At 40.8% G+C, this 18,632-nt stretch overlaps 1 protein-coding gene across 3 annotated transcripts in view; it reads right to left on the bottom strand.

Moving 5' to 3' along the window:
* Nucleotides 1-18,632, bottom strand: part of MNAT1 (MNAT1 component of CDK activating kinase) — a 117,113-nt gene that overhangs the window by 17,195 nt on the left and 81,286 nt on the right. Inside the window, exons 7-8 of one of the 3 annotated variants that reach the window (XM_068192142.1) lie at nt 17,109-17,230; nt 14,924-14,963 (exon numbers count right to left, since the gene is read on the bottom strand). In XM_068192142.1, the coding sequence (XP_068048243.1) occupies nt 14,939-14,963; nt 17,109-17,230 (147 nt within the window). In that variant the 3' untranslated portion in view covers nt 14,924-14,938. Of the gene's footprint in view, nt 1-14,923; nt 14,964-16,190; nt 17,004-17,108; nt 17,231-18,632 lie in introns of those variants that run through there. The other 2 variants (XM_068192141.1, XM_068192140.1) reach the window with 2 other exon arrangements.

Below are 18,632 nucleotides of genomic sequence, written 5' to 3'. Positions count from 1 at the left end.
AGATAGTTTGCTGTCAATGCATGTTATTTAACTTTTTTTTCTTTTATAGATGGCATCCTCCACTTGAGGTATGGACTGTTCCACACACCTCTCACCTGCTGTACACTGTCTAGGGATGGACTTGCAATTATGTTCCTAGGCACTTTTGTAAGGCAAAACCCAGCAATAAACAACCAAAACACCCAACCACATAAAATATAAACACTGTCAGATTTACCAACATATTCTTGAAAAAGCTGTAAGAGTTACTGAACAAGAAGGCCAGTTATATAGAGTAGATTTAGGCCAGGAAAGAAAAGGGCATTTGAACTGATTCTACCTTCACTGTGAAACAAAACTGAAGGGTTGTGCGTGACCCGGCCACCAGTGCTGTGCTGTCCATCACAACCTCACAAGGAGGTGACAGAATAAAAAGTTGTCTACATCAATCCCTTTTTGTTATTTATTTTATTTATCATCTCTTGGCAGTGACACTTAATCACAAGTTGCAGTGGAAAAACCCATGAACTGAAAACAAAAACGGGGCTGAAAGGGGAAAAGGTGTCAGAGTGGAGAAGGGGAGTTTTATTTCTCCAAGCAATAACCCCTACCATGACAGCCTCGCTGGCTCCTTCTCCACTGACAGGAAATTTCTGTAAAAGAATCATGTGGTGCTGGAACACAAAACTGCAGAGGTTCATATATGAGACAGGCTTTAGGTCTGACATGGGACCAGCAAACCAAGTCAGAAGCCCAGTCCTCTCCTCTGCCTTCCAAATACTAAAATCTTAGAATGTGACAGAAACCTGTTGACTCTGACAAAGTTTAAATTATGCCAATAAGAAGCCAAAGAAGCTGAACACCTAACACTGGCAGAAAAATGAGAAGCTCGGGACTTCCCTGCTTCACAGAGTCTCCTGAAAGTTTTTATCTTCACAAAACCAGGCAGAAAATCCTGAGGACCACAGAGGGGCAATGGATTTATGAGGTCTGAGAATCCTCAAACAAAGAGGTATAGTTGAGCTAGTCGATTTTATTGTTTTATCCTTGAAAGCTTAACTAATAAAAAAGTTTAAAAAATAGCAGAACAAGCACCTACTAGAAAAGTAGTGTCAGTATTGTCCTTTAGGCATGTTTCTCTCCACACCTCTGGAAAGTTGTCTGGCATTTGACATAATTGGGAGGAAGAATTTTCTCCCCTGGCAAAGTCAATTAACTTCACTGTATTTGTATCATCTGTCAGAGCCAAATCTGCTCCCTTCTTCAAGTCTGACACAAGCTCCTACACCTACTTGACAGATCAAACAGCTTATATAGAAATTACTGTGCTTTAAAGGGAAGTTCCATGGCTATGTCAAGTCAAAAGCTGCAAGACAAGAGGTGAGTGATTATTCTATTAGTATACACTCTCCTGGAACATTAAAGTACAGCCTAACTTTGTACTGAAGTTTAACCTCTTTCAGGCAATTGGGTATTTCATTATGAAACTCCTTTAGTCTTCAATCACCAGATACATCTGTAGAAAATTAAAGTAGGTCTTTTTCCTGCTCTGTGCTCTTAACTGCTTAATTAAGAAACAGTGTGGGCCACTGCTTTAACAGACAGCCATAAACAGGTATATGCGTGTTTATGCATTGAGTGTTATAACCAAGCTTTTTATCTTAAGGCTACATAAAATATTAGTGCTCTGTGAAGCACCATTCAACGTGATGCCACTAGATTGCATGTCATGCCACTCTTTGGCATCATAAGTCAATTGCCAGATCTCATCACATTTTATAGGCATTATAGCTCAGACCCAAACCCACCTCCCATTAGCTCCAATTTAATATTTGCTGTACACCAATGTATAAACCTCGTCATTAAAGGCAGCAGAGGAAAGAAGGGTAACACACACAATGTGCTTAATGCAGTTCTCCAGTTAAAACATGAACACAAAGCAGCATGGTGGGTAATGCAGGAATGAAAACACTTCTCTACTGAAATGCCTTTCCTCGTAATCAGCTCTTAAAAGCAGCCAGACCAGTAATGCAGCTCTCCCAGGTGGCAGCCAAGGACTGGGAGCACTCACTGGATGCAGAGCTGAGAAAAAACATCGAGGTCTCTGTGGACTCACACTCCACAGATTTTATGTCCCTGAGCAGCAATGAAGAGCACATCACAGAAGAAAATGCCACTTCTGTCTAGGGCACAGACCTATTCTGAAGTACAACACCAAACACTCAGTTGAGAAAGGGGGCTTGGTCCAATAAAATCTCTTTCCTACCAGAATCAAGCTGCTGTTTGTATTGAGCTGGTGGAGCGGTGCATCACCTCTGACAGGCTGTTGATGTGATTGAAGGGAGAGAGCACAGGACTGTATTGATCTCTCAGCAGCAGGGCCAGCACTCCATGGAGCTCACTTTGAAGTAGCCCCATACAAGTACTGCATTATCTGCCTCGCCAGCGCTGGGCAGGTTTTCAAAGGCTTAAATAATATTATGGCACATAAATCTACTAAAGGCTAACCTGATGCCCTTTGTGAGTGAGAACTTCTTGTACTACAAAGATTCTACCAGTTGGAGCCGTGGAAGAGCAAAAACCACAGGGGAAGCAGAGCTGGCTCTTCCCAGACCACCTCTGTGCTGCTCCAGCACAGGCTGGAGCACACGTGAGCCTGGGCTGCCCTAAAAGCCATCTCAAATATAGCCCCACACACAAACTTTACCTGTAACTCTTTATGGAGGTTCAATCTGTGTCAGTGCAAACTCCTCATTTTCTGTACAGAAAACATTCTGTTGTTTTAAGGAAAATAATCTGGTTATATTTCCAGAGGAGTCCTGTGGGTCATCTTTCTGACTTAGCTACCCTTCTGCATCAGAACTATTATCCCTCAACCCCCTGGAGTACAAAAGTTTCCATTGTATGTCCTGTCCATTTAATGCACTGCCACTGAAAATATCCTACAGTGACCTATGGATTGAAGCAATATCAATCTCAAATTTCTTCACCCCAAGAACTAACACACCCCTCAGTGACAGACCTCAATGAAAAGTGCAAGCTCACTTGTAGCTTTATAATAAAAGCAGGCAGTAATTAATTTTTTTAAGTACCATATTCAAATTAGTTTTCATAGGTGCTATGCAAAAAAAAAAAAAAAAAAAAAAAAAAAAAAAAAATTAAGCATGATTTACACTGATAGATCTTAAGAAGTAAGTGTAAATGGGGATTCATCATCCAAAGAGGTATTTTCCCTGCAGGGATCTCATTTTATCCTAGTGATACTCAACAATTTTCGTCTACCATTTGAAGAAAATATGAAAGTCACCCACTGCAGAATGTACATCTCTCAAAAAATCGGAGGGGGCTGGGGAAAAGGATAAATTATTCAAATTAATCTGCGTAGCACTTACTAACATGGACTTTTTCCAGTTAGAGACAGCTTAATAGTAAAGGTCACACAGGCAGGAGCTAAGAACAGGTCACACAAACACAGCAGTGCAAATTAATTAATCCTGGAAACAACATAGATAATGGTGCCTGACTTACAAAACCTGAGCTCTGCTTTCTTCTGGAGGTAAGGAGGTGAGTACAGACACAAAATAGTATCAAGTTAGAGGAGTTCAGAATTCACCCTGGTTTTCTGCAGTGAGTTCTGAGTGTTATCTTCTCTTTTCTGGGGCAAAACACTGAGCTTCAGTTGTACTTGCTGAAAAACTCACTGCACTGCAGACCTACAGAACACCTAATAATACAACAGCAATAACAGCAAGGAGTTACCACTTTGTAAATGTAAAATGATCCATAACAATATCTGCATACACACCTAGCCATGCACAAACATAGGTATTAATAAAATAATTCCAGCAGAAGAGACAGCTTTCCTGGGCACACAGATCATCCCCTCAAAGCAGTTATTCCTGGCACCCTAAATCCTACCCCTCTCCCTGGAAAAATTAATGGTACCACTGTAGTTTCTTCACCACTTTGACAGGAAGAAGAGTTTTGGGGAACTCTCATCCTCCCCTATATCTACCCTCACCATGTGGCAGCTATTTTTCTGGGAGCACCCAAGCCTTTTATTAGAGGAAAAGCAAAATGTTTGGAAACTGTTCATTAAGAGAGAATTTAATCAATGAGTTTATGCATAAGTTAGAGAAAAGGTGAAGGGAATCCAGGAACATACATGCTTATTTAGATGTGTTTTTCATTTTCAAGAAATTCTGATAAATTCAGCATGTCTTCTGCATGTTTTTTGTTTCGTTTTTTGGTTAGGTTTTTTTTTTTTTAACATCAGAAGTATTTAAAGCCTCTCCTTTATTTGTATTTCTTGTTTTTCATATTGTTTTTGCTTTCTCAAGGAAACTGGCAGCTGAAATGGTGTTCTAAAAACAAGTCACAAACATTTAGCAGTGTTGCCATTTCAAACACCAGGCTCAGCTGAAACTGCCGTGTGGTAAGACGATGCTGTTTCAGCTGCTGGAGCCCTCAAAGGACAAAAAAAATGCTGAATAAAACCAAAAGATAAGTCATGAGTCGACAAAAAAGTCTGGGATTTGTTGCAAATAACATCCTTCAAAGCAGCCCAAAATAGAGGATGCACTGCTCTTTGCAGACACCAGGAGCCTGTAGTACCACCTCCACCCAGACACCCCAATTTATGTGCTTCTCTCTACTGGAAGCAGTAAGTACTTCCCAGAACCTAATGCTGATATTTCAAAATCAGATATTTCCATTTTTCAGATAATGAACCAAAGCACCAATGGGAGAAAGAAAAAAACCAAAAAGAAACAATGCACATGTGCATGAGGAAGGCATGAAACGGAGCCACACACGAGCATTGAAATCTCATCTACTGGCTAGCCCCATTCATAGTCTTTTTCTAAGGAGATAAAAATAGCATTAAAAGGAAATACATTGATTTTCTTTTCTTTTTCTGGTTTTCAATTCCCAGGGCAGACAGCCTGTAAAACCTGCTCTGTAGTACATATGGGCAGCTGATCTGCGCAGAGAGCTCCAGGCAAATTTTCAGCATTTGTTTTGAAATACAGGAAAATCAACCAGCAGCCAACAGCTCCCAGAAAAGCCAAATATCTGTGAACTCAGGGATGAAGAGCACCAGCACAAGGCTCCACTGCCCACCCTCTGTCTTACAGGTAGCTGCATTCCTTTGCTCCACTTGCAAACATCCCTGAGCCATGTGAGCACACTCCTCATTATATGGAAGAGCCTGGGAGCACACACAGTTCATCCTCTGTGTTGCAAAAGAAAGTATCTACCCAGACTGCCCAAGGGCAGGAACATTAAAAGCACTTCTGTAAGGTCGAATCCTGTTCCCACTGAAGCCACTACAAATTCCTCTGCCAGAGCTGGGAGCAGAACTGGACTTGTGGGGAGCTTTTATTTATTTTTAAACCTATCACACTCAGCATCCAAACAAGTTCAATGGGAATTTTTCAGATTAGTGTTTTGACACCAGAGCCAAAAACAAGTCAAGGAACATGTGAACTTCCTACAGCTCTTTGGAGAAGGCAGGGAAGGAGTCTGGAGGTGTCAACTGTGAGAACTGGTGGAAATGGTGAGGAAAGAGCTGCACTGAGCCATCCTTGCTGTCACCTCCAGGGTCTATTATGACACTGTCAATTGCTCCGATGTTTGTAGAACTGGGCAATTCCAATTCTGTGTGTTCTTCTGCTAGTCCAAGCTTTTCCAAGGCCTGGATAAATTGAGTAAATACAGCAGACCTAAAAAAACCTACAGAGCACTTCTGGGTGAGCAGAAAAGAGAGAAGTAATAAATGCAAAATACAAAAATAACAACTTCAGTGACTGTTCTTAGACAAAAGCCAAAAGATCAAGAAGGATCCTGTGGCCCAAACTGCTCAAGGCAAGGGAATGCTCAGTCACAGCAGAATCCTGAAATCAAACTCCCCATTGCACTCACACCTTCACAACAATACTTGCCTTGCTTCTGGGGAGAAAAAGAGCAGGATGCATCTACATCATGGGACAAGGGAAAAAATAAAAAGGCAAGATATGGTTTCCTTATTTCAGATTGTTTGCAGACTCTATATCTGTGGGACTTTTCATTCCAAAATTAACTGTGTGCTGAAGAGAGTCTGGAACAGCAGAGCCTTTATGCTTCCAAGTTTTGAGATGGCCTCAGAGTGCAAAATCTCTTCTCTCTCATTTCTGGAATAGCTTTTGACAATTAGTAGAATCAATGACCACAGAGCAAGAAGTCTGCCCAATCCATCAGGGCCTAAATGTGAAAAGAGGGGGAAGAGAGAGAGAACTTTCTAATGACAGGAAGGGGAAAAGAGGTGTAGAATTTTTTTGGCTTTATTCAGGAGCATTTCCTCATGAACTCTGGAAGAGAGTCAGAAAATAAAGATAGCAGCCAGCACTCACCTCCTGCATCTTTTTAAGGGAGAACTAGACAAATGCAGCAGTAGCAAATAAAGGAAACCATAAGTAACCTTCTCTGTGCAAGGCAGACACTACCCCAGTAGAGAGAGTTGGCACAAACCCAAGGTAGAGAGGCTGCTTGGTAAATTCTCAATAAATATTAAAAACACAAGTATGCTGATATCTGCATTTTTTCCAAAGTTGATGGGAAAATTAAAGCATGGGTCGATGCTCCTGAGAACAGAGGAGTCAGTAAGATTCCAGGTTTAGGGGAAAGAACAAAGGGATGGAGAAACTATTATCTTGAATCTCAATTAACGTCGACAGAGTCCGGAGATGGGAGAAAAGCGCCTGCACTGGAGCCAGGACCTCAGCACCTTTCCCATCCTTCCAGAAAGGCTCACCCAGCTTTCAGAGGTGGAGAGCAGAGAGGCCTGGAATCCAGGCTAGTGGAATGATGCCAGCAAGACATGGGACCCCCTCTTTCTACAGGTTTCACCCTCTTCTCTCTCCTCATCAGGTATATGCATTGCTCCTATCGAGTCGACAAGGACAGAGGAGAAGGAAAGAAAAGAGACAACTTTGTTTTCCACAGAAGACAGTCCTCATGATCTGTGATTATATATAATTTTTCTATGTATATATATTCCTCTGCAGAGGAATAGTGGAGACCAAGTGCACAACCATCACCAGATATCATTAGGATGCTAAAGAGCCTGAAGAATTCCCTCACCTTTAGCATCATCTTAGAAAAAACACCACCAGGACAAGACCTGACTTGAGCTCTAAGCAAAAAAAAGCTATACCTGTAAAAAAATCTGCATTGATGGGTTATTAAAAGCAGTGACTAAAATACCTTTTTATTTATTTATTTATTTATTTTCTTAAAAAATAAATATTTAAAATACAGAACAACACAACCACTTCCAGGACAAAAGTAACCAAGCACGAAGTAGCAAGCGTATTACATCAACCTCCATAATAAATCTAACCTGCTAATATTTTCAACACTGTATGTGTTCTTGCACACTTTCAAATTACTCTAACACTATTTTAAACAAATCCTTCCACTGAAGAAAATGTCAATATATCCAAACTATTTTTTAAACTAATGAGTTTCCTTTTTTATAAAGCAATTACTTTAAGTACTGAAAAGGTTTCCATGGTACCCTCCACTTTCAGCTGACAAATATCAGCAATAGCTGGATTTAAAGCAAACAAACTGAAACCCCCAAATCAGCAGTGTTTGACTCAAGGAAAAACATTAAATGTTTTCAAGCAGAAGCACTGAAAAACTTATTCTTACTGAAAGAAAGAAGTATGTACGCACACCTGCTTTTCTATCAATCTAAGCAGGAAACCATTTCACTGCTGCATCATAAGTAGAAGAAAAGTGCTTATTAAAACATTAATCACAGTCCATTATATTCTGACTCCATGCCAGAAGTTCCCATTACATCACTGAAAATATCTATTAACCAAAACCTGATTCTGACAAGTTACAGAAGTGTAGTGTTTAGGATTTAGTAATGTAAAAGTCAGTTTTAGAAGAACAGTTACACAATTGATTTTGCAGTGGCAAGCAACTATAATTAATTGTTTTTGTGACATTTATTACTGCAGTGGGGTTGATTTAACTGGTGTTTCTACTGTAAAATTATTAAAAATTATTTCAAACTTCATCTACTTTTATTAAACACATTTATTGTGAAGGTATTTAATACCCGGGGCTGGCTAAACAATTTTAAAACGTGCTGGATATACCAGTACATGTAAAACTGCATTGTCTTGTGTAAATATGGGCCTTGTTTAGAACCACGTCTCACAGGAAATTATGCCAAATGAAAACCATCTCCCCTTCTCCTCTCCCACTGAAAAGGATTTATGTCTTTACATTTAATACCAGTTAAAGAAACAAAAATATGGTGGTGTTACCTTCAAGCCTGAGCAATAGTTCAGCTGTGAAGTCCCATTATGTTCGAACCTCTGCTTTGTTATTAGAAACATAGCCTAACTCAAATGCTTCAATTTAGAAGAGGGAGAAGTGAACAACTCAGTTCTTTCTGGAAGCCTGGCACTGCATGTCTTGTTTACCTAGAACAGTTTTCAAATAACTATGAGCAAGGCTTTAAAACCAAAGCCATGAAATTGGTTCCTAAATGTGTGTACATAATCTCCAGCCAACCATTTTAATTCCTCAACCCCCTCTAAGCAGCACCACTAACAAAAAAAAAGCCAGAAATAGCTATAATGCATGATAGGAAAGCCATATTATGCATTTTGCCCCCCTGACCCAACACGAAGTCTCTAACTTCAAAAGGCACCTGAGATAATAACCTTTAACCTGTCCTTGGACATCTTCCAATTTCAAAGATCCAAAGAGCTTCAGTCAAGGTACTTTTAGGGTCCCCCCTCTCTATCCAACCACTCCCTTCCATGTAGCAGCTCTGGTCTCAGTTACCCTGAAAATCTCTGCTGTTCCAGCAAGTGTCACAGCCACTAGGGACAGATGCACAAACTGCTGGAATGGAAGGAGCCAGAAACCCCAATTCTTATGGGTGTGGAAGACTTAGATGTTTTGGGGTTTTTTTTAAGGAAACTGGGAAAAATAAAGAAGAACACACCTGTGATGGGATACCATTAACTCTTAGGAAAAGTTCTCTGGCTCCACTTTTCCCTCCAGCATGATCTAATCTGAGGGACCACAGGGTCAGTATCAAAATAAGAAAACAGAGACTGCCAGCCCAGCCCTTAAAAATCTCGTCATCCATCATTATCAGGATTGAGAGCAGTTACATACATAGGACGAAATTTATCACTGGAATTACTGACTTTGGCAACTGACCTGCTCCTCCAGGACGAGATCCCTCACTGCTACCACTAAGCACTCTTTGGAGAAGCTTTAAGCATTAGAGAGTCCTTCAAAAAAAAGCCATCTGAAGGGAGGGGGTTAAAGAATCACAAACTACTGCTTCAAAAGCTCCAGAAAGCTTCAAGCAAGACACCCCCCCATGCTTCCCTCTGCCTTGTAAGGAAAGTCATAGCTCACCTTTTCAGCCATTTGATACCTGAACAAAATTTTCATTCGGAATGCTGCTTTACAAGTGTATTTATCAGTGTCAGAGTCAAGATGATGCATCATTTCTGGCTTTATGTTTCTTTTTATGGGTCTATTTTGCTGGCTGTCTCCAGCTAAATATTTTTATTTTACATACTCCTCCCTTCTTAAACAACAGTGTTGAAGGGCTTAGGAAGCCTCTCTCTCCTCCTTTCCACACTTCCTTTCCAAATTTTTATTGCAATGAATTTTTACAAATGCTTTAGAAGGCAAATTCAAATAGGATGCTCATTACCTTTCTACTTCAACTACATCTGAGACTAAATAGTTTAAGATTATTGCATCCAAATAAACCTTCAGGAGAAAATCCCAGGGTTTTCTTAGACTGCCCCAGAGCAAGTCCTTGTTGTGCCATCTCTCCTGACAGCCAAGCACAGAGCAGGAGCAATGCCCAGGTGTTGATGAAGAGGACGAGCTCAGCAATGGATTTCCATGAGCTCCCACACACTCCATCAGGCAGACTTTGCTCCCCATCACTGTGTTCCTGTCTCTGTGCTCTAACACTGGGCTCAAAGAAAGCATCTGGGGGGCTCTGTCCCAGGAAAAACTACAAAAACTGGAGGACACTGGGGCCCTGCTGTTGTTGAAGTGAGAGATAATCAGGACAGATCTTTCCTGCATGTGTAAAACTTACTGTTTTTCTTGTGACAACCACACAATTCCCAGTGCAATTATCCATCTGGCTGAAGAGCCAGAGAAAGACTCAAAAAGGCCAACATGATGGAGTGCAGGAGAAACAAGAAAGGAAAAATGTAAAGAAAAGGAAAACGAATTTACCACATCATTTCAAAGATGCAACACAAGTCCTAAAACTAAACTTCTACCAAAATACAGCAACTAAGGAGGAAAGCGTGGACATACAGAGTCACAAGAGAACCAGACTTCAACAGCCCAAAGAAGGGCTTTCAATAACAGATAAGAACTGCCACAGACAATCAAGTCTTTTTAAGTGGCTGGTAGTAACAAGGCTTTGATTTGCTGAGACACAAAGAGCACAGAAAATAGGGCATTTGGCCCACACAATTGCTGGATGCCTCCTGACACATTATAATCCATCAGCAGACAGCTTTGCCTGACACCTTTCAGCTGCCCACTTAGCAGCACTGCCTCCAAACCTGCAGAGACAACTCAGGGTTTGCCTCCTACAAACTCTCAATAATAAAGCCAGTATTATGATCCTGATTTTTGGAAGTAATTTTAAATATTTACTGCTTGATCCCGTATCACAGTTTGCAGACAAATCTCCATTCCATTAAGGCTCTGATTTTTTTTTTTTTCCCCTCTTCATATTGTAAGTATTTTAATGAATGTATGATTTAGAATTGGGCAAGCCCACGCTACAGAAAGACTATTCTGGAATAAATGGTATAATTACATTTCCTACAGCGACCTTGTAATCTCACGAGTATTTATTCTAGACTAAACAGCCTAACTCAGCTGCCCTGTGTCTGATTGTCGATGAAAGAAGCTTGTTTGACAACTGCTTCGAGCAGAAACATATTTTTTCCATGATTGCATGAAAAAGTAAAAAAACATTACCAGACCGGTATTCCGAGCAGAGAGACTCATGTTAGATCGATGAGTTAATTGTGAAGCCAAAGGCCAACAAAAACAATCACCATGGACATTCTGCTGTCAGGGCCAGCTTTTGAGGTTAATTTAGTGGCAGACACACAGCTACAGCCAGCTTTATATGTAAGAAACTGCATGGCATATGCAGGCTTCCTTCTTTGTTTCTTTATATATTTTCCATATTCTCTGCTTTTATAACCCTCCTGAGACCTTTTACAGTTACAGAACCCACACTATACCCACAGGTGGGCGGGCAGGAAGCAAAACTCTCCATTTCATAAGCAGTCCACTTTTAATATATTCAATTGCTAATGACCTTGACAGAAGAGCTCCATGCAAAACACCATATTCTACAGGGTGTCGTTTGAAATGTTCATAGACTTTTTTGCCAGAAAGCTGATTCCTTAAACAGTAAGATTTCAGACTTACTAAAGGCTGCACTCCTTGATTTCCATTCAGCTGGAAAAATTGGTGCTAATCTACCTCCCCTATATTAAATTTGTGTCCTTCCAAAAATCCTGAAATGAAGGCTGTAGGATTTCTGTGGAACACTAAAGCAATACCAGACAGTTTCTATATCAATGCAGGTCAAGATGGTTTACAGGCAGTTCTGTTGCCTGCCATATTCATGATTCCAAAAAAGGGCACCCACACAGTACTTGTTTTGCCATTCATGGGTTTTTATTCAATTATTCATGATAAAATGAACAAAAAATAAAAGGCCGAATGGAAACTGTAGCTGAGTCTTTAAAGCAATAATCACTCCTTACCTGCCAATTCTCATTCATTAGGTACCCAATGCAAAACACTTTGCAGAAGACAGAAATCTCTCTGTTGAGATTCAGGCCCTGCAACAGGAGACTCTGGGAAATTCAGACCATATGCCTTGGTAGCCAAGAGAATTCCTGCAAGGAGTGCAGCCCTCTATGTGCCCTCCAAAGCAAGACACGCTTCCCTTGCTCTTACTCAGTCTTTAGACTCTGACTACTGAGCTTATTGAGAGACTAGATTCCATTAAAAGGAGTAGAATGAATTCAGTGTTCAAAACCAATGGGCCAAAGCAGATCAAATCAGCCCTTCATTTGTGGCTTTTCTCCTTTTCCAAGATTCAAGAAATATCTGCATACCCCAGTGACAGAGCAGATGTGAAAAATCACCTGCTATGGACTTTTAAAGCCCAGCAGTTCTGTCATCCATTCAAAATCAATTCTCAGTTATCTCACTGCCTCGAACCCTACACAGACACTGACAGGGTTCTAGCAGAAGCTAATCCAGCCAAAGACCAGCTCAGCTATGCTGTAAGAATAGTTTGGAGACCATCCTGACTATTGCCTCACTTAAAAAAAAAAAAATCACAATGACTGACAGCAAAGAAGTTACACGAGCCATTTCTAGATTAAGTGCCAGAACTCTACATGTGTTTCAAATTACACTACAACACTGTACAACAAAGAAATATGAAGAAATTTTCCACTTGAAGTGAAGGTTAAAAATTAAACACTAACAAAGCTCTAACAGATATGAAACCCAGCCTCATCTTAATGCGAAATTTAAAATGCCTGAGCTGTCCTACACTAGGAAAAAAGGAATGAATCAATCCAGTTGTTCATAAGAAAAAGCACAGTGGGCTAAAACATGTTCATTGTATGTACAGATTTTCACAGCACTCCCACTCTGCTTCAGTACTTACCCCCTCAACTCTTAAAATGACATTCTGTTTAGATTTAACTTTTAACTTATCAAAGTATATTACCTATCCTCATTAGATTAGTGTTCACTATTGAACTTCTTTTTCTGCATCTTATTTAAACACAGTATTAACCAGGGTGCTCGTAACAATGTGATTATACATGAAAACAAGATGATAGATCAAAGAGAAGTCACATTTTTCCCTAAAGAAAAGATTTTTGGAGCAAACCTGATTTTTTTTTTTTGTATACACACACAGATATATATTCAGGTTGGATCTCTCCAAAGCTAAGTAGGCAAACACAATTTTATTTTAAGCAGACCAGGCTTGACTTGATTACAAGGTCTGCTGCAAAGAGAAATTTTTAACCTGAATTGTAAATTACCTCAATTTTATGAGAATGGTGAGGATATGACTGGCACTGTGTTGAGTATGATTCACTTTGGATTACTAGAGACTGCTTCTAAACCCTGAGTCATGAAGTTTATATATCTTTACCCAAAATGCTAATCACATAAGCAGATTTTCAATTTATAGTCAATTTTTAAGTAGCTTGTGTATGGCTCTTCCCAGCTGTAAAACTCGGTGGCTGCTGTGTGGCCACTCCTGTAAAACAGACTTACAATTACTGTCAGGAATGTCTTTACATTCTTCAGGACCTCCAAAAAAAACATCATTTGGATCCTCAGGGGCTTTTTTGTTTTGTTTTTCCTTTAGAATCAAAACTACATATCAAACATACATTTTTAAAGCAACACAACTACTTTCCATCCCCATCCTGTGTTATTCTTTCGTTACTTGGAATGTCAGTTTGTTATATTTTTCATTTCTTTTGTTTTCCAGTAAGAAAAATGCAGACCTCCAACCACACAAATTCAGCATATTCAGCTAAAACATCAGGAAGAAAAAGAAAAGCAAAATGAAGAGAGACAAGCCTTTTTTGCCCATCTAAGAAAAACTCCCAAGTACTGGCGGCAAGTACCCAGGTGCTCCTCGTGTTCTCTGGCAGCCACACACCTCTGCTCCCCAGAAGGCAATTCAACAGATTTGCATCAATTTGAACCAAAAGGTGACATTTCCCACCTCAGCCCAAACTAATAGTCTGTGGTGAGAGCAGAAGCCCAGCAGAGCCCTTGATAAGGCAGGGATCTCTCTCCAGTCAGCAGGCCGCCCCCAGCTCCGTGCACAAACCATTTCCCAGCGCACGTCCCTGGACACTTCAGTGATTTAGAGCAGTGACAAAGCCACACAGACCCAGGGCTGTAAGTCATCGTGGAGGGACGGGCAGCTGCAGAAACCATCCCCAGGATGGGCATGTTCCAGTGATCCCAGACCCCATTTTCCTGCAAGGGCAGCACCACATGTTTGGGAGATGCTCTCACACATCCTCTCCCCTTTTCCAAGTCACGTTTCCATCTGACAGCTGAGACAGGCATGAGCTGGTCCTCGAGTCTGAACAACCAAAGTGACCTTCATGGGGGACTGAAGGACACAAATCCCTACACATTATACCAATCATTTGTGTTGGGGGGAAAAAAAATCCTAAATCTTCATTATTCCCAGATTTCCAACACCCTAACAAAAAATGCACAAGGATGTTAATGCTTTTCTGCAGTACTTAAGGAAAAAAAAGAAAATTTACATCCCCGGGGGAAACTGAAAACAAATTTGTAAGAACAATTTAAACATAAATTTCCTTATTTGCAAAATATGCAAACTCCACACAGAAGAGCAGTGGAAAAATGCAAAATCAAGTTTATGGTCTACTCATTAAGTTTTTTGAAAAGCCTAATAAGCAAATAATTCAAGTCATCTTAAAAAGCTTAAAAAGCTTTTTTTTTTTTTTTAATTATAAAAGATTCCTTACAAATGTTCTACATGACCCCATAAGTATTCACCCTTTTTCTTGCTCTTTGCTAAAACCTTCTTGCCAGCTGTGACCTTCATTACAGCAACTCACTAAGAAAAAAATGCTGAAACCTAAAGCAGGTCTTGCAGAAGGTTAGAGATTAAGGAATATTCAAAAAACTCATTCTACTGAGTGTTTTGAAGATTAAAAAAATGTATCTTTAAGGAAAAAAAAGTCAATAAATTATGCTACCTGAAGTGAATTCAAAGTCACGAGGTTGACAATTGTCTTTGCAATAGTTCTGGCTCCAGAAACTCAGATAACAGCCTGCACATTTGAGGGAACTATTTAGCAGCAATAAATGTCAGGCTACAAAGTTATTAACAGGAAAATGATGAGAGGGAGAAACTAAAATTTTAAAAATAAAACAGAAACAATGAAATACATTCAGAATCATAGAATGGTTTGGGTTGGAAGGGACCTTAAAGACCATGTAGTTCCAACCCCCCTGCTATGGGTAGGGATGCCACCCACTAGGCCAGGTGGCTCAAAACCCCATCCAGCATGGCCTTTTATAAGTGCAAATGAACAGGAAACTAAAAGTCTTTAGCTGGAGAGGTTTACATTGTGCCCAGCTCTTCTGTCTCAGCCAGGCAGCTGTGTGCAGCTGCCTGCACCGCCCCAAAGCAGGGACAGAGGCACATTAGTTAAGCATTCATCATCAACAGGAAATGCGCATGAGTTCATATAAACACAGAAACACAAATATATAAACCAACAGCCCTGCACGGTTTAAGGTATTTCACACACCCCATGGAATAGGGTTAGAGCTGTGCTGGCTGGGAACCCACAGCATTGATGTATTTGTTTTGGAATGGCAAACAGCCTCGGGACTCAGAGGAACTCTTCTGGTGGGCACCACCAACCCAGCCAGCCAGCCATGAGCCTCCCCTTGCTGCCCCAGCCACCCCGCAGCGCTCAGCTCCTCCACCACCTCCAGAGCCAAGCCCAACAAGCCTGGCTGGTCCTGCTCACAGGAGGAAAATGGCACATTTCAAAGTGTCTCCAAGGAAAGAGACACTGTGGCATTGTTAGCAAACTCTACTCTGAATATGCTCCCACACAGACACAACTGAAGCTTTTAAAGGGTTTTGCCCTGCAAAGTGTTGGGCTGCCTCAGAACTGGTGCCACAAAATGCAATGGACATAGACGACTGTTCCTGATGGATTTGGATACCAGCATTCATGGGGCACAGGCAAAGGGAATCCTCCCTGCACAAGCCATCTTTTTCTTGTTTGTGATGAGGCTGAGGGGGCCTCCAAGCCCCTCTCACACTGGAGGTCCCTCACAGCTGTGCTCCATCCAAACAGGTGGCCAAGGCTGAACCAGGCTCTGCCCAAGTTTAAACTCCTAATTAATACTTGGTTGCAGAGCTTGATACCAGATAATAAAAATTACAGACATCAGGAGGACACAGAAACAATAAAAATGGAGACAGCCTCACTGCCAGGCAGTTTTCACTGACAGTTCTCACTTCAGTTTTCTGAAGCACCATTAGGTTGCTTATTTACCTTATTAAGTCTATCTGCCTCTGTCATTTCCTGGATGAGATACAAGTTCTCCCATGCCAGTGAACTAGATGGGATTCCTGTTTGGATTTCAGTGGTCTCCCAAACTGCACACTAAATTGCCTCTACTTTGTTCAGTACTTTGTGGCCTCAGTTTTCCCAGATTGCCCAGCCAAATGTAAACTGTTATTTTTTTAAACTCTTTCTTGCCTTGCCAGCCTGCACATTCATTCTGCCATGCAGTTTTCCAGGCACTGGAAGTGCTGATGACCTTGAGGGTCAGGCCATGATGAGCTGGTTGACACTCCTCCAGCAGCTACAGTTTTCAGGTGGCATTTCAGCTACAAACACATCTCTAGAGAGCAGACACATCATTCCTGGACTTCCTCATCTCCCTTACCCAGGCACAGAAGGCTCCCAAACTCCCTTTCAAACATGGATGCACACCACAATGCTGCCAAGCTGCTGGACCAACCCTGCATTATATTTTTTGACAAAGTTAAGCTCTGTGCTTCATTTCTCACAAACACAGTTTGACTGTAGACAGCAGCCGACAAGTAAATCTACCCTTTTCCATGGCAAACAGCCCAACTTTAATATTTTTACTGGCTTACAGCTGGGTAAATTAAGCCCCAGATTTTTATTTATTTATTTTTTAATACCGTGCAACTGAAAATGAACAGCTACTTCACTACGACTGCCAAGGACAACCTTAAAAACACTAATGCAATCCAGTCCAGCTCTCAATAGATCTATAAAGGCAAGAGGACCAAAAATTTCAGCTTATCCACCCAAACAAAATGTTGGTTGGGCAGGAAGTCTGATATTTCATTAAGATCCCTAAAAAAAAAGGAAAGAAAAAAAAGATGCCTGGCAATCTGAAGATGGTAACAATCCCAGCTATAATGCCATAAAATGGGAATTAAAATGCGCTGATTTACTTACCCCAGCTTTCCCAACATTTCAAGCTCTGGAACTTGTGGTCCATATGTCTCCACTTGCAGAGGCTGATATTCATACAAAGTTTCCTCTAACTTCTGAACGGGAGCTAATGAAATATGCTGACCCTGTTGGAAAAAAAAAAAAAAAGGCAAAATATTTCTACATATAATCAAGGTCATGGCTTTGTTTTGACTTTTTTTATATGCTGTGTAAGAACAAGCATTAACTTGGTCCAGACAAACACCCTCCCACTAAGAGCATACTGTTCACTATATCACTCATTTCTTTGTGATTTACATTTTTTTACTGGGACCTACAGATTGGAAGTGATGTTTCATCAGCTATAATTGTTTGGACAAGAAGGAAGGGGGGAAGAAGCTTTATTCAGTGCAAACTTACCATTAGAAAGTACAGCTGCTTCCAGTGTCACTAGCAAAATTATTATTAGGCACTAATTTCATTTATCTGAAGTACTATCAAACAAATGTCTCTGAACAACCCTACTTGATTCTCTAATCAATGATTTCCTGAAAGCCCTAATTAGAAAGGGAAGCCACTTTCCTTTCTCTCCACTGGCTTTGTAAGCTCCCATACATAATGGCTCTCAAGACATTCTTTTACAGAGCAATACAATTAATTCATTCAGCAAATTCCCCTTTGTTTCATAACTAAAAATACAGAAACACACAAACATTAAGCTTTCACTCCAGATGGTACTTTTGCAAGACCTTCAGATTGCTGAGAAACAGCAAGACATTTCCAGACCCCTCCCCTCCACATCCCTATCACTCGGAGCTCTCACAAAACAGGAGACTTGTGGCTGGGAAGGAGGGGGTCAGGAGGATATGAGATAGAGCCAAAGTTAACAGATGTTGCTGCGTGACATTCTACACTGATTTGTTGATCTTTCACACAGTTTCAATTTTCTACTGTATTCTATGGTGCTCACAAAAATTAGCAGCAGCAGCAAAAAGACAGAGCACCGTGAGCTGCCCCAAAACAGCCTGGCTTTCCCTGTAGAAATTGAGTTTCCCATCTGCAGAATGCAGGAATTTAGCAAAGTAGTACTAGTATTGTTTTTGTAGACATTTTGTCTGAAACAGGAGATGGGAAGCTTTCCATGGTGTAATGTCGTGTATAAGCCTGGCTCCCACTGGTGATCACTTACTGAGCTGAGCTTCCCTGGGGCCACTCCTTTGAGCATCTACTCCCTCAAGTGGAAAATACAGGCTCCTAATGTGGGACACTGGGTTAAAATTAACTAAAGAGGGGAATGAAAAAGTCTGGAGAAGGGGAAAGCTGTTAATTAAATTTGTGGTTGAAGACAGTGACCTTTCTGAATTTGGAGCAGAGATATTTTTGTTTAAGGAGTTGCAGAAAATAGCTAAGAAAACTGAAGACGTAAGTCCTTGAGAGGCGTTATAGTGGATCTAAGCCGATCTCTACGGAAATATCAGCAGGTCAAGTTTTCCATTGAAACAGCCCCTGTGTGTGTGATGAAAACAGAGTTTTAGGCTTTTTCTGCAC

This window comes from Anomalospiza imberbis, chromosome 6 (assembly GCF_031753505.1).
Source record: "Anomalospiza imberbis isolate Cuckoo-Finch-1a 21T00152 chromosome 6, ASM3175350v1, whole genome shotgun sequence".
NCBI lineage: Eukaryota > Metazoa > Chordata > Aves > Passeriformes > Viduidae > Anomalospiza > Anomalospiza imberbis.
Note: the sequence above shows the minus strand (reverse complement) of the source record. Positions and strands in the feature narration are given on the sequence as shown.